Here is a 14,831-nt window from a genome sequence, read left to right as displayed (position 1 = left end):
GCACCCGTATACTATGGTGATGGGTGCTACAGAAAACCCTAGGGTAGAGAGGTCGTGTGTGTGCTAGAGGACATGCAGTGAACATGCTGAGTGTTAACACCATGCACTGACAGAATGGCAGATGCTTCTTCTTCCTGTCCCCACTGTTGGCTCTTCTCAGACAAAGGTGTCTTGGAGGGGAAGAGGGAGAGGGGACACCTAGAGACCCAGGATCTGGGGATACGTCTCTGTCAGTCAGCCCCATGGAGTAGTTACTGATGGATTTTTAGGAGGGAGATCATTTCTTGGGGGTGCAGGCATCTAGAAGAACTATCCATGATCCACCTGAGAGCAAACCAACATCATCAGCCAAAGCCTCTTTCAGCAAGGGAAATAGAGCTAGCTGGGAAGAGGAAGCAACCTGGAGACTGTGCCTATAGCTACCCTACCAGCGCTAGGGCCTATCAGCTGAGCTGGCGGAGCAGGGATGGGGCCATCCATAAAAGACATCAGCAAACGGGCAGGGGACCACATATAGCTGTGGTGGTGGGGTGGCCAGACAGGGAGAGGGTGGAGATAGGGCCATTGCAAGGAGCATGGGACCCTGCAGGTGTGTGTAGAGCTGGTCACCATGGTGGTGGCTGCTGCCATGGATTGGTTACATGGGCAAGCATGAGGAGAAGGCTGTGAGGCTGCAGCTCCAGTCCAGGCCCTTGGTATCTTCCTTGAGAGATGCTAATTCTGCACTGTGTATGTGCATACTAAAGGTGGCCTGGATTTTTTAAACACCTCCCGCAAAATCTGGGTGCCTTTGGTCCCAGGTCACCAGCTCGGCCCACTCTAGAGACAGGGGCTAACTGCAACATAAAGAATCTAGGTCTGCAGTCAGCACCCCACCACCCAAGTCTGTGGGTTTGGTTCAGGCCCATCTTGAAGGTGAACTTGAGAGCCAGTTAAATGGCTTTAGAAGGGGGCACAGGTCAAGGTCCCTTGAACTTATTAGGGTGGGTTTGCTTTACGTGGACTGAGTGGATAGTTTTGGATTTGACGAATGGTCCAGTCTGTCCCTGTGACTGCAGCTGGGAGGGGGAGTGAGTACCTTCTTGCTGCCCTAATGCGTATCCTGAAGAAGTGGGACAGGTGCTTGTTTCCCTCCCAACCCCTCCGAAGATCTGTGGATGGATTGAGGGGGCAGTGGGCCTTACCTGGTGGCCCCCTGGAGTCCCTGCTGGAGGGGAGCAGCCATCTGGCAAGCCCAGAAGACTCTGGGGGAAGGGTGCACCGGGCCCTAGGGGGAGTAGGAGGAGTATAAAATAAATCATCTGTAAAGAATGGGTATAGAAAAGGTTCTAATCAGAAAAGCTTTGCCTTGTGATCTGCTAGGGAAGGGAGGGCAGGGTCCTTGCAGGGAATTTCACTTTGTGGGGGGCAGGAGGCAGTGGGAAATGGCAGGGGAAGGTATAGCAGACTCTGGACGATGGGAAGTTTAGGTGGGGTTAAAGCTGCAGGTCTTGTTTATGGATGGCCTTTACCGTAGGACGTGTCCTGCTGCTGCTAGCTGACTGTAGGCAGGCAGTGGTGCTACTCATGCGATACACACATACAGCACATACATGCATGCAATAGACACAGTGCTCCCCACAGGCCGGAGGTCTCCAGAGCCTACCTGGAATGTGGAAATGCTTGGGAGCTTGGTATGAGGTTGGAGTAGAAGACCTCACATCTAACTGGCTATAGTAGGGGGAGCTGCGCCCACTCTCTGTGCCTGGAAAGTGCGGATCAGAGGGAGTGACAGTGATTGAGAGAGAACAAGAAGCAGAAGAAAACTGGTGTTAAATGCAGCCATGTTAGAAGAGCAGCAAGCCACGTGTGAGTCAATGGCTGGGGAGGAAGGAAGGGATGGATGGATGGGGGTGGGGTTTCCTACACACGTCGTGAGGGAGGAACTCAGGGTTTATAGACAGGGGTAGACGGGAACCAGAGGGAAATCCACGGGTGCATGCCATTCAGGGGCCTAGCCCAGAACCCATTGCAGGGGCCCCAGACTCCTGTCCAGGATTCCCCTGTCATTCTCACTGGTAGGGCAGTCTTTGATGGCGACTGTGCTAAGAGCTTTATCTACAAGGGTTGGAGCCTTACTGAACAACACGGCGGGGAAACCAGTCTGCCAGACTCATCTCTCTCTGGGTTTTCCTGCCCATCGCCTCTCCCCTCAGATTTCAAGGTACAGCTGTGCCCTGCTTCCTCACCCGAAGATGGGCTAGCCGGGGTGTGTGTGAGGAGTCACCCCCCACGTTGACAGGTACATGCATTCTGATGCATCCCTCGCTTCCCATGATAAGCAAGTCGAGCATCAGCTGCACCTCTAGTTCCAGTGCCGGCATGGAGCCACCATCTCGGATTTTCTGTAGTGATGGGGCGACGCTGTGACTGAGTTGGTTATGAGACAGGAGGAAGGCCTCAGGGAGCAGAATCGGCTGAACTGGATTGTGCATGAGGCAGCCAAAGGCAGGTCACTCCACTCTCTCCGGCACACACACCTCAGAGAGGAAATCCCCCTTCCCAGCATCCTACAGGCACTGTCGAATTTAACTCCTCCTTGTTCGGAGTTGGGATTTCCCCAACATGACTTGTGCTGCTGCCAAAGGGATGGCCGAGGCCTCCGGGAGAGGCGTGCGTGTCCTTGTGATCCCAGCACGCTGCTCTGCTGCTCTCCACTGGCTGTTTTAACCTGGGCCAGGCCTGGTGGGGGGTGGGCCAGTGTCCTTACCTGAGCGGTAGTAATGATGTGGGGAGCGTGGGATGGTGGGAGACATGCCCTGGCGGCTGTAGGTGGGGGAGTCGATGTAGCCCGGGCTGGAGGCCCGTCTCTGTCGTATGTCAATACTTTCATAGATATCCTGGATGGGTGAAAGGAGATGTGAATAAAGGGCATGGGTCGGAGAAGGTACATGCGCCTCAGGCTGTGGGGCATGGAGATAGCTGAAACAAGGCCTCATAAAGGAGTCATAGAGTGGGGGAAGGAGGTGTTTGTATAGGCAGAGTCACAGCTTTTCAGGAAGGCAGGGTCTTCTCTTTCCTTCAGGGAAACTTCTCCCCTCCCCCCATGGCAGCCAGGGTCACTGACTCTTCTCAGCTTGGACAGGGTAAAGCCTCTGTGATGTAAAGGTGCAGTGGGTGTGGTGAGCTGGGTGGTGCACAGGCCTGTGTGTGGCTGTGGAATGAGTGTACAGTGCAAAGCAACCATCTGGCACTTAGAGACAACAAGTCATGCATCTCCCATGTGAGCTCTGCTCCTCTCAGCATGCATGGGGCTTAACAGAAATAGCTATCTGGAGTCGTGTGTGTCCCCTGCAATGGATCTTTGCAAGCAGAGCCGCTGAGAAATACCACATTCCCATTATTTGGTGGTTTGACTTTCTTGGTGCCTGGAGAATTCCCTGTTTGTTCCCCTCACAATGTCCCCAAAAGCGTGATGCTTCCTCCTCCACCCACTGCTTTGGCCAAGGAGGGCTGGATGCAGCTCTCTCCAGAAACTGTCAACATTGGTCCAAGATGCAACTGATGGGCCCACCTTTGTGTAACAAAGATCTCCCCCCTCTTACATCAGGGCTGAGCACCCGGGCCCTGTTCCCTGTTCCACAGCAATCTCAGGAAAGCATGGCAGGACTGTCGGGCTGGCACTGCAGTCCTAACTTGAAGAAAGCAACTTCCAGTAGAATTACTGCTTTAGCATCACAAGCCAAATTCACTCTCGGAGTAATTCCACTGACTTCAATAGAGTTACAGCAAGAAGGGATTCAGCCCAACAACTGCCTCCATTCAGAAACTGCATTGTCAGGCCTGAGGGGTCCCCTTGGTCCAGCCAAATCCTTCAGTTATAATTCCATGCAGGTCCCACCCACCTCCAGCCTTGTGGTCCCAGAGGTCTCCAGAACACAGTGTGCTTACCTGAGAATATGGAGACAGCGTTCCAAGGGACTGGAGGGGGCAGGAGGACCAGAGACAGCGCAGGAGGGAGAGAAGAGAGAGGGACATGATGAATGGTCAATGTGACTGACCCGGACCTCATAGCACTTCATCTGCCCAAAATTACAGCCCTCTTAGTAAAACCACAACCTCATTAAAATGGCCAGGCACTGAGGGAAGCCTGTGGAAGAGAAGGCTCCATCACTGGGAAATACATAGCACCCTGTCCCTCCACCTCAGCCACTCTGAGTCCAGGCTGGAGTGCAGCGGGGCTGCTTTGATCCCATCCAGCCACTGCTCCAGGAGAAATGCCTGGTGGAGGAACTCATGGGAGCAACTCATTTCTCCCCCATCTCCTGGGGAAGGGAAGAAAGACTTTGGGGGAATTCTTCAGCTTCTTTCATTTGATGCAGAATATCCCCCTTCCCCTTCACTGGAGCTGGCAGGCAGGTGCTCCCATGGCCACGCTGGTATTTGCCTCATGCTGGGATATACAGTGTATGGGAGAGTGAAGCCATCCAAGTTTGGCTTTCCCAGTTTGGAAACAACTGAAACAACCAGCCCTTGGAGCCCGTAAATCAACTCCTTGCCTGCTCGTGTCTACGGAGTCTGACCTGTTCACAAAGTGCCCAGCTCTGCATGCTTGTAGCAAGACTCCAGATATAATGCTAAGTCCAAGAGGGTCCTGCTCTTGCCAACCCAGACCCTAGCGTTCAGAGGGGATTTCTCCTCTCTCCTGACTGTCTGAGTTTCACATACAAATGGTGACATTACAGCAGCTGCACAGATGAGGAAGGTGAGGAGAAATGCCCTCAGAGGATGAGAAGGGACAGGCTGAACCTGGGAAGCTCCAGATGCGAATGTCTGGCTGTGAAAGCTCCTCACTGAGGCGTCCCTTGGAGCTCGTGAAACAGCCACAACTAACTCAATGGGGAGGATAAAAACAGATGGGAGCTAAGCGAGGTCAGCTGGGTTCACAGGAGACACCATCCCACTATGAAACACAGCCTCGTGACCTACCATGCACATACAGGGGTCAGAAGATGCCACCAAGAGCAGCACTGGGCTGTCTGTACAACACACTGAAATTGCATCAATCCAGGGGTTTATACTAGACAGCAGCAAATACAGCAAGACCCACCCACAGCAAAAGGTTCCAAACCCCACCTCACAGCGTTGTGAGCCCTCGGTAACAGCATGTTGCTGAGCCATCTGACGGACAGTAGCTTCCCATGCTACCTCTCTGTTGCCCTCTCAGTTGCACTATCCCCTGGTGTTGGAGGTCTGTGCCACTGCATGCCATCTCTGTCTGTGTCATAGGCCATGTCGCTGTCCACAAGAGGCCCTGACATGGCAACCTACATTCTCTGCTTTATCCAGAGATCATTTGTAGGCGCAGCTCATATAGATGAAAGGCTGCAGAGCCCCCAATGTACAGTGCTGTAGAGCGCCTCGGGGCAGTTGCCTTAGCCAACTCACAAGCCAACCACCCTTAGACCTGGGACTAAGACACAACTGAGAAAAAGCAGAGGTGCAAGGAATCCAGAAGCCAGCAGGGGTGTTTTCTTAGCTTCCCCTGTATGGTGCTTTCCAGAATCCAGGGACCCATTCTCCTCTTGCCTACACCAGTTTTACACTGTGGAATGTCAGCGACCTCCATGGACTAAATCTCAATTTACACAGGTGTAAGGGAGAGAAGAACCAGGCCCTCAGTGCCCCAAGGCCCTGATCTGAGGCCATTAGGAAAATCAACACAACACAGTGAGCCTGTGTCCTGAGCTATGCTTCACGGGCAGGTGAGAGCCCCATACAGCTCTAGAACACTGCACACAAAGGACAGCGTCACTGCTCCCACCTTGGTGCAGAGGGCACAGACAGCGGAGTGCTCTGGATGGATGGCTCATGATGAACCCTGGCACCTGCTTCACACTGGAGATTTCAGAGAAGTTGTTGCCGGTTATTACAAAGGCCTCTTCTGTGACTATTTTAAAGGGCCCAGTTTTGCCCTCAGCTTCTGCAGGCCTCAGTGGGAGCTGGATCAGGCAGGACCTGGCTTCCTTTCAGGTCAAATCCATGCACTCATCTCCTTCCCATTTAAGTGGGTGAAATTGTCCAGCAGTCCCAGTCCTACCTCCAGGAGTAGAGCAGAGGACGTGCCATGCCAAGGGCTGTGTTGGTTTCATTCCACACAGCTCTTTCTAATATCCCCGTGGACATGGACAACACCATTCAGCTCCCTGCCCCCTTCCCCTTCCCATCCAGTGGAGGCAGCGTTAGATAAGGGCTGTCCTGCCTAGGCCCTTGCTCTGCGGACACTGGTGAGGCTTCCCTGCAGCAGGCCATCTGGTGACACTGTCCTACACCCCATGTAAGCAAGGGAGCGTGCCCTTTGGAAAAGGGACTGCTGGGCAAATAGCTGCAGTTAAGGATCAGATTTTCAACAGCACCATTTGGTGCGTGAGCAGTTCAGGTGCCCATAGAGTGATCCTGCTGCATATCTGTCCTTATAGTCTATGCTGGGGCTGAGGGTTATGCGGCGACACCCTTTCCCCCTCATTCATTTCCTGGGCTCAGATGGACTAGGGGACATTCCCCAGAGGAGCCATTCCTTGGGGCTGCCTTTCTCCCCAAAACACTCCCTTCAGATTACGTGATGTGGCCATCGCTAATGGCCTCCATCAGCATGGGCAGCCTCGTAGATTGTGGCTAACTGATGCTGTAGCAGTTTTCTGGCTCTCAATCTTGTGGCCCACAGTGGAGGAGGCTGGAGCCAACGCTCCTGTCCCGGTCCATCCTGGATTTCCAGACGACAGACAAGAATCCTCCTTGGAGATGTTCTAGGCCAGATTCTGTTCTTGGTTCCCCCACTGTAAATCTGAAGTAACCCCACTAATGCCAATGGAGTTATTCAGGATTTACACCCACCGAACTGTAATAAGAATCTGTGTCATCCCACCCACCACCCCATAACCCTCATCAGATCCTGAGGTCCCTGTCTGCAAATGCTAAGACTCAGTACCTCCCCATAGCTATATCTCTCCAGCGTCTCGTCTGATGTGTATCTGTGATAGGGCTCGTAGGAAATGAGGTCGGGACGCTGCACCTCGTAGATGGCTTTAATCTTGGGAAGAGCTGCCAGGTCTTTGTAATTAAGGATCTCATTATCCACTTTAGCCTAGGAGAGGGAGAGACAGAGGCAGAGAGATGGAAACAGAGAGAAAGATGAGGAAAAAGGGAAAGGGAGGGTGGAATATACAGTGTGAAGCTCTCATCAGAGCAAACTGATGTGTCACCACAGGAAAGGGAAAAATGTAAGGAGATGTCCTCATGAGAGGCACAACATTCTCCCAGGATGAGAAGAGGCTGCAGTGGGGAAAGGGCTGGGTGGATTATGGTGTTCAACTGCCTTGGCAATACTCTTCCGAGATCTCCCGTTCATCACAGAGGGCCTGCTGAAGTCAAGGCAGACAGACACTAAGGGTAGACTTACCCCCCAAGACCCCTTCCCCATCCCCATCACTTGCATTGCAGATTGGAACTGAGAACCCGCTGCTCCCAACCTGATCTGTGCAGGGAGATCTCCTCCTCCTGTCCCCGCTGGAACACATGGAGCCACCCTTTCCCCATCACATTGGAGACTGTGCGGCAGAGCTGTACTTACACAGATGACTCGGTTGGGGGAACCAATACTGGAACCAGGGGGTGAGATGGAGGTTTCTGATGTTCTTCTGTGCTGTGTGCATAGAAAACCACAAACTGGTTCAGAACTGAAGCTGACCATCATTCAAATCATGGAGACTGAGGGACCAAATCCAGCCTTGGCACAAGGCAGGCATAACGCCATTGAAGTCAATGGAATTTCACTTGCTTATATGAGGGCTGAATTTTCCCCCACTGTATAACTCCAGGACAAGGACAGCACCCCCAAAGTCCCCCACACCCCCAGCAGCAGGCTATAAACCTGTGAAACTGCCCAGCAATGCCCTCTGTACTCCCTCCTAACCACTAAGAGTGTTGTATATCGGCATTCTGTCTGGGTTCGCATAGTCCAAATGTGCAGTTCTCTTTAATGGCCAGATTCAGATCCAGCGAGACAGGCCCTGCCCATTAAAATCGAATGATTCTGAAAGACATGTAGCATGTTGTCTGCTGGTTGCAGACACACATGCCACTGTTAATCATACCTAATGGTAACTGAACAGAGCAGCAGTGAGTAAGTGCAATACAGGCTAGAGAACACTAGAGGGAACCTGGGGCAGGGCTTGGAAGGGAGAAGAGGCAAGAGGGGGAAGGACTGTTACAATCTTTGGGTTTGCTTCCATAAAAAGTTTGTTTCTAGTGAGGACTTCAGTCCTTCAGACCAACCCCCACAACGGCCTGTCAGTGAATTGGCAGGCATGGTTTATTCCAGCATTGCTCTGGCATCTTGCACCACAACTGACAATGCATGTTCAATGTGCACCTGAGGACTGTGAGCATGGTCAGCAGCCTTGCCATGGACAAAGGCCTCCCAGTGCTTCTTCTGAACGGCGCACAAAGAAGAGGTTTGAGCAGGCCAAGTCATCAAACTTTCCAGCAGGATGGAAAGGCGCTTTACAGCAGCTTGCATCCTGCAGTATGGCTGTCAAGCTGTCACTGAGACAGCAGGGAAGCAAGGGACTGATCTGGCTTATCCTGATGTTATGAAGGGTGCAGAGGCAGGCAGCTTTGATGGGCCATATGGTGACTGCTCTCCTGGCCTGGAACATTCCTGGGTTTGTGTCTACCTACAATTTAACAATCGGAACAAACAAACACCCACTAAAGCACAGAGAGGCTGGCCGGTCTCTGACTCTGTGGGCTGGGCCTGGAAGCATCTCTCCGCAGGGGAGGAGGAAATGACATATGGAGTATGGGGGAATGATGCCTCCTCACACTGCTCAACAGCACTCCCTGCAGACATTTACAGAGCTGCAGCTGCTCTTCAAATGGAGTCCTGCCCATGACTCACCATGGCTAGAAGGATGATGGCTGCAATGCAAAACCTCTGAGGCGGGAGGGGGATCCTCAAAGTTCTGGGTTGCAGAGGACCCTTTGGAAAGCAGGAGGCTGAATGTGCTAACCCTTGGGCCAGGGTCTTGCAGTGTTTTTGGTATGGCAGGTCCCCCTCAGTTTGGGTCTTCCCCCCATAACTCATTTCCAGCCAGGGACCAGAGCTCTCAGGGGCACTTTCAGAGATGTCTGGTTGTCTTGGAGGCACACTGGAAAGTGCTTCTGGCCCAGCCACCTGTCACAGAAACTCCATCATGAACATCTGATGCTCCAGCTTACCTTCAGTTTCTTCTCTGCCCTCGCTGCCTGTTTGCAGATCGGGTGCCACACTTCAGAACCTGAAAGCCAGGAGAACAGCAGAAGATCAGAGCCTTTCAACTCTCCACTGGAGAGACAAACTTTCCACTCACAGTCAGAACCAGATGTAATAGTACCCCTTCATCCTGACTGTCAGCACACCCAGCTAGCTTAGTCCTGGACCTGCAAGCAGCTCTGCAGATGCACTTCAATCCTGCCTTACAACTGCCCTCACTATTATAGTGCTGGATCCTACAGCTCCGCTGAGAATTCCCAAACCTGGCCTGCAGCATCTCCTGCTGTTCCAGTACTGGGGTTCTTGGGAGCAAAGTCTGGAAGTCATATGCATCTTTTAGATCAGGGGCTCTCAACCAGGGGTACGCATAGCCCTGGGGTACACAGAGGTCTTCCAGCATCAACTCAGCTAGATATTTTCCTTGTATTACAACAGGCTACATAAAAAGCACTAGCAAAGTCAGTACAAACTAAAATTTCATACGATGACTTGTTTATGCTGCTTTATATACTATACACTGAAATGTAAGTACAATATTTATATTCCAATTGATTTATTTTATAATTATATGGCATAAATAAGAAAGTTAGCAATTTTTCATTCATAGCATGGTATGACACTTATATTTTATGTCTGAATTTGTAAGCAAGTTGTTTTTAAGTGAGGTGAAACTTGGGGTACACAAGAGCAATCAAACTCTTGAAAGGGGCCCAGTAGTCTGGAAAGATTGAGAGCCACTGTTTTAGATTGTCAGCTCTTTGGGGCAGGGGCTGTTTTGAGATCTGAATCTTGTACAGCACCAAGCACATTGTAAAACAATGAACAGGGATGATAATGTTCCTTCAGAATTAGGAGGAGACCAGCAAATTCCTTTCACTTGTGATGTAAACTTGAACTTGAATCCAGGTCTCCACAGATAACAAGCCAGTGCAACATCCCCCTCCTACACGTATGCGTCTGTCAATGGGAGACCCTGTGAGCCTGTAAATGGTGCGAGTCTACATCAAATCACCAAGACATTCCAATGGAGCCCTCACTGATGGAATACTGAGTGAGACTTAGACAACATAGCTGCACAGCTGCTCCCGGATGGGAGGAAAGCGACAGGCACCCAGGCCCAGCAATGTCTTTGTTAGTCTTTGATTTGTCAGGTTTATTGACTTTCCTGGGCACCTTCTATATTATAGTGTGGCCACAGGAATGTCCTTGGACTGGGGCTGATGGATAGGAGGGCAAGGCAGAGGCACTGGACCAGTGCTGTAATATGATCTTTTGTGCCTCAAAACAATGCATAAGTCTTCCTTTCCAATCCATTGCAGCCTCTCTAGCTCCTAAAGCCCGAGATTACTGGCTGGTAAAGGTCAGTGTAAGCTCACAGATCCTCGGTTCTCTTGGCTACATAAGTCATTCACTGTTGAATCTGATTGTGCGGATGGGTCGATAGAAGACTAAAACACCACCAGCCAAATAGCTCACCTCAGAGGTGAAGGAACAGATTATTTAAAAATAAACTTTCAAACAGAAGAAAGGGAACTTGCAGGTAGAAAACTGACAGAAACAACAAACCTCGACTGGAAAGTCCATTCCCCATTTACCTACCTACCAGGACCTGTGTTCAGGATTCCGTGCTTTTCCTGGAAACAGCGGAGCAGTGTCCTGCCCCATCCCTGCTTTACGTGGCCATATTGGAATCAGCTGTTCCTGGGGCAACACAGAATCTTGAACTCAGGTCTTGGCTGGTAACGTTAGACGTTCACCTGTGAGATCAGGAACCAGCCCCCAAGGGAATTCAGGATCAGAGTCAAGGTGAGAACGTGGCTGTAGCAGCCCCAGACTGGGCATGTACCCAACACAATCGATCCGATAGTCCTGGTTCATAAATTATCAATGCCAGAAAACCAGACCCCTTCTCTTCCTTCACCCATTTGTTGGTGTCACATTTTGGGCCCCTGGATGCCATGATAGCACCGGTCTGTCACAGGCCATGCATTAGGGATGACAGCCAGGTGCAGAGCTTTCATAAAACATCCCTCCCTCTCCACCAAACAAGGGGCACTCTTCTGGGAGCATGCTGGCTGACATTCCAGCGTGACACTAACAGCATGGCCACTCCCCTGTATTCGTGCCAACACGATTAGCATCTCACGGAGGAGTCAGTCAGCCCCGGGCAGAGGGCTCCTGCCACAAATCCTGCAGTGTGAGAGCGGGAGGGACCCAGCCCTGCAATTACCCCTCAGACCTACAGGGGTAATTAATGACTCAGGGCGACAGGCAGCTGCAGGTTACCTAAGGGAAAACACATCCTCCCTCAGAGCTGGAAATAGCCCCAAAGGCAGCTTCAGCGGGGGATGAACAACTCCAGAGACCCGATTATTTATTTCCTTCTTGCTGAAACCAGTCAAGCACACTACCTGTGCTGCATGGCTTAACCCCTTCAGAGCTGCACTCAGCAGAACGTGGAAACAGAGGAGGGTTGGTTTTGTGGTTAAGGCACTGGCGTGGGACCTGAGAGATCTTGGTTCAATTCCCAGGCTCACTGTGAGAGCTCAGACACCATGTTCCTTAAACCAACAGTGGCCCGTGATAGTGTGTGTCTGTTTCTCAAGTTGGGCACCCAAAACTTGTGGCCATTTATGAAAACACTGGTCCTGTTCTCTCTGTGCTTCAGCCTTCCCACTGCAAAATGGGAACAAGGAGGCAGCTCCTTACCTCACAGGGGATGGCGAGGGCTAACCTCTGAACAGTGTGAAATGCTCTAGACACTACAGTGCTGGAGGCCAAAGAAGTTCCTAGATCGGTGGCTCTTTAGCCATGGCTGGGAATCCCCCACCTGGCTCAATGATCCCCAAAGGGATCCAGTGGGAGATTCTCTGACACCATTGGAACACAGCTAACTTGCATTAACCACAAGTTAGCAACAGCTCTGGAGATATGATTGCATGAGCCAGCCAGGACTGAGCCTAATGTGATAACCACTCCAGAGGGCTCTTCTGGGGCAAGTCACCACAGGGATTTCGACTCCTAGTTCGCCTGCCAATTTCCATCTGCTTGCTGTGATTGGGGTAACCCCACTCCCAGTTCAGTTCACTGCATTGCTGGTTTAGCACGCGACACTAGTGACCATCGGCTGGGGGAGATTTGTACAAGGCCACACTCCTGACATTGCTGGGCTCAACAAATTATGTTACAGGCAGAGTTCAGTGACAACAGATCTGTGGGGCACAGAGGAGGTGTTAATCTGCCCATCCCACAGCCTGAGCTTTCTCCCTGTGGCGAGGGTGTCCATACCTGTGAGGTACATCTCCTCCCCTTCCGTGAACATCTGGTGGCAGCGGACGCATCTGGCACAGGTTGGGTGGTAGTGCTTCCCTCCTGCCTACAAACAAGCAGAGGAAAATGGCTCCTAAGCAAGCAGAAGATGCAGATACACTTTTGTCTCCATTCCTCTGAGTGTGAGCTGCCCAGTCCCCTCCACACTCCTTTGGCTTGCAGTGCAAAACACAAAGCAAGATGAAAGAGCCTAGCAAAGGAGAGCTAGGGCCCCAACAAGGAAGCACAGATGGCAGACCAGCCCTAGACTCACTAGGAGACTAATATCTTTGCCATAATGTATGAAGAGAACCCATGTCCAGGGTCCCATTTCCTGCAAGCAAACTGAGCGCAAGGTGGATGTACAATGCTACAAGCTCTACCTTTCACACTCACCTGGCAGTGGGGTAAATGACTATCCAAAGTGCAGGGCAGCAGAGAATTAGGCCCAGGCAGCCCCAAACCAGCAAACTGGGGACCAAATCCTGCAAACTTTGACTCCCACAAGCACACCTCAAAGTCAACAGTATTACTTATGTGAGCAAGGGCTTACAGGATCAATTTCTGCATTTGCTTTTGGAAGGATTCTGTAGCTGTAGCTCAAAAATGTCCTATTGTTCAGCTATGGAGCCATATTTTTCACCAGTTCCCACCCCAAACATTTCCACTGGAGTTGGACAGAATACGCACTTTGGCCCAGGGGCGTCACAGCTGTGAAATGTCACAGCTGTGAAATATCATAGCAGTGCCATAGTCTTCTGTTTGGCAAACTGTCACTGGGATTTTTACCATCTTGGGAGCGGGAGAGACACACCCACAACAGTACAAGGGGCTCACTAGGTTTCATTTTGCAGCCCACTCCAATGGAGCAAAAGCCAAAATGATTCCTGCTTTATTATTTTTTTCCCAGCCCTGATTTCTTGGGACTCTCTAGAAACTTTTCTGCTGCCTTCAGTGCAAATGATGCCCAAACTTTAGAAATAGCAACCTGCTATTTTTCCAGTTGTGATGTAGCTGGTCTGTTCTCCCTGAACTCTGACAAGGATAATAGGTTTAATTAGTAGCTTGTTTCCACTCAGAATGTCTGCAAGAATTTCAGTTATAGACTCGTTTGCTGGGCTTCCAAGCTCAGAGGCAGCAGTTGGCTCTGGGCTGTACTGAGACCTGGTCTGTGCTGTATACAGCGTAACCCCCAAGGGACATTTTACGATAATGTCAGAAGGGGGAAAGACTATTAAGGCTGGTAAAGGAATGAAAGAAGAAGGAAGGGCTGTTGTAATTTACTGTATCTAACTTAACTGTTTCTCTTGTATCAGGAAACAATGAGGAGAATGGGATAATTTGCTAAGAGGGGATCACTGACTCCATCATGAGAAAGATTCTTACTCGATTATCTATGGGGCACTGATAATTGTATACAGAGCTTTTCACCATCCTAGTCTTGTTTCAGTTTGACCCAGATTGGTTTAGATGGAAATGTTACTGTCCAGTGGCTCTTCTGCAGCTTGTGTATGACATGAGTGGATGGGTCTCAGCAGCAGATGTCAACAGCATGCAATGCACCCACGCGACTGGTATTAACTGTCTGTTTCTGGTTGGCAGCTTCATCAGACAGGCCCAGGACCAAATGGACCACGGAGACTGAACTCCCCTCACCAGGTATGTTGGCAGGGTCACTGTGTGAGGGAAGCTCACTCTGCTGCCCATGCAGTCCATGTTTTGTACACAAGCAGAGGAGCTCAGGGGCTCGGGCTGCGAACCCAGCATCCATACTTCACGAGTGCCAAATTTCACTTCCAAAAGAAAGGACGAAAGTCAGAAAAGCCACTTGTGGCACTAGCTGTGGAGAAGGATCTGACACTAGTGCAGAAGAACGAAGGGCCCAATCCAGTTCTCACTGAAGTCCAGAGGACTTTCCATTGCCTTCACTGGGGGCTGGATCGGTCTCTAAATGAACAAGGACAAGTGGAGCAGTCTCCACTGTCCAGAATGCTTTTGGACCACATCTTTCTTTTAAATATATTGTATATTTTAAATAACCTGTTCAATTGTTTCAAGATTATGCAAATCCTAACCCTGCCCTGCCTCTAAAAATCTAAAACACGCCCCCCTTGGATTTGTCAGGAGTCTGCTCTGTATTTCCCATTGTTCAGAAAGGCTTTGGCTATTTTTATTCCAGACACTTTGGGGAGGTGTACCCTGTGACTGGAATAGCAAGGGTTATTACAGG

The 14,831-nt window shown here is 50.9% G+C and overlaps 1 protein-coding gene across 11 annotated transcripts in view; it reads right to left on the bottom strand.

Moving 5' to 3' along the window:
• The window catches only part of ABLIM3 (actin binding LIM protein family member 3), a 110,166-nt gene that overhangs the window by 14,294 nt on the left and 81,041 nt on the right, over window positions 1-14,831 (bottom strand). For 6 of the 11 annotated variants that reach the window (XR_012160250.1, XR_012160256.1, XR_012160251.1 and 3 more), the window contains 7 exons: window positions 12,581-12,668; window positions 9,259-9,317; window positions 7,610-7,681; window positions 6,968-7,123; window positions 3,931-3,960; window positions 2,750-2,879; window positions 1,646-1,744 (listed from right to left, as the gene is read on the bottom strand). Coding sequence is in view for 3 of the 11 variants with exons in the window: in XM_073355826.1 (XP_073211927.1) it covers window positions 1,646-1,744; window positions 2,750-2,879; window positions 3,931-3,960; window positions 6,968-7,123; window positions 7,610-7,681; window positions 9,259-9,317; window positions 12,581-12,668 (634 nt within the window). In the remaining 8 variants the exon portion in view is untranslated. Of the gene's footprint in view, window positions 1-1,184; window positions 1,268-1,645; window positions 1,745-2,749; window positions 2,880-3,930; window positions 3,961-6,967; window positions 7,124-7,609; window positions 7,682-9,258; window positions 9,318-12,580; window positions 12,669-14,831 lie in introns of all 11 variants that reach the window. The other 5 variants (XR_012160253.1, XR_012160254.1, XR_012160255.1 and 2 more) reach the window with 2 other exon arrangements.

The sequence above is a fragment of the Lepidochelys kempii genome, chromosome 8 (genome assembly GCF_965140265.1).
Source record: "Lepidochelys kempii isolate rLepKem1 chromosome 8, rLepKem1.hap2, whole genome shotgun sequence".
In the NCBI taxonomy this organism is placed as follows: Eukaryota; Metazoa; Chordata; order Testudines; family Cheloniidae; genus Lepidochelys; species Lepidochelys kempii.
This window is presented reverse-complemented; position numbering and strand designations above follow the sequence as displayed.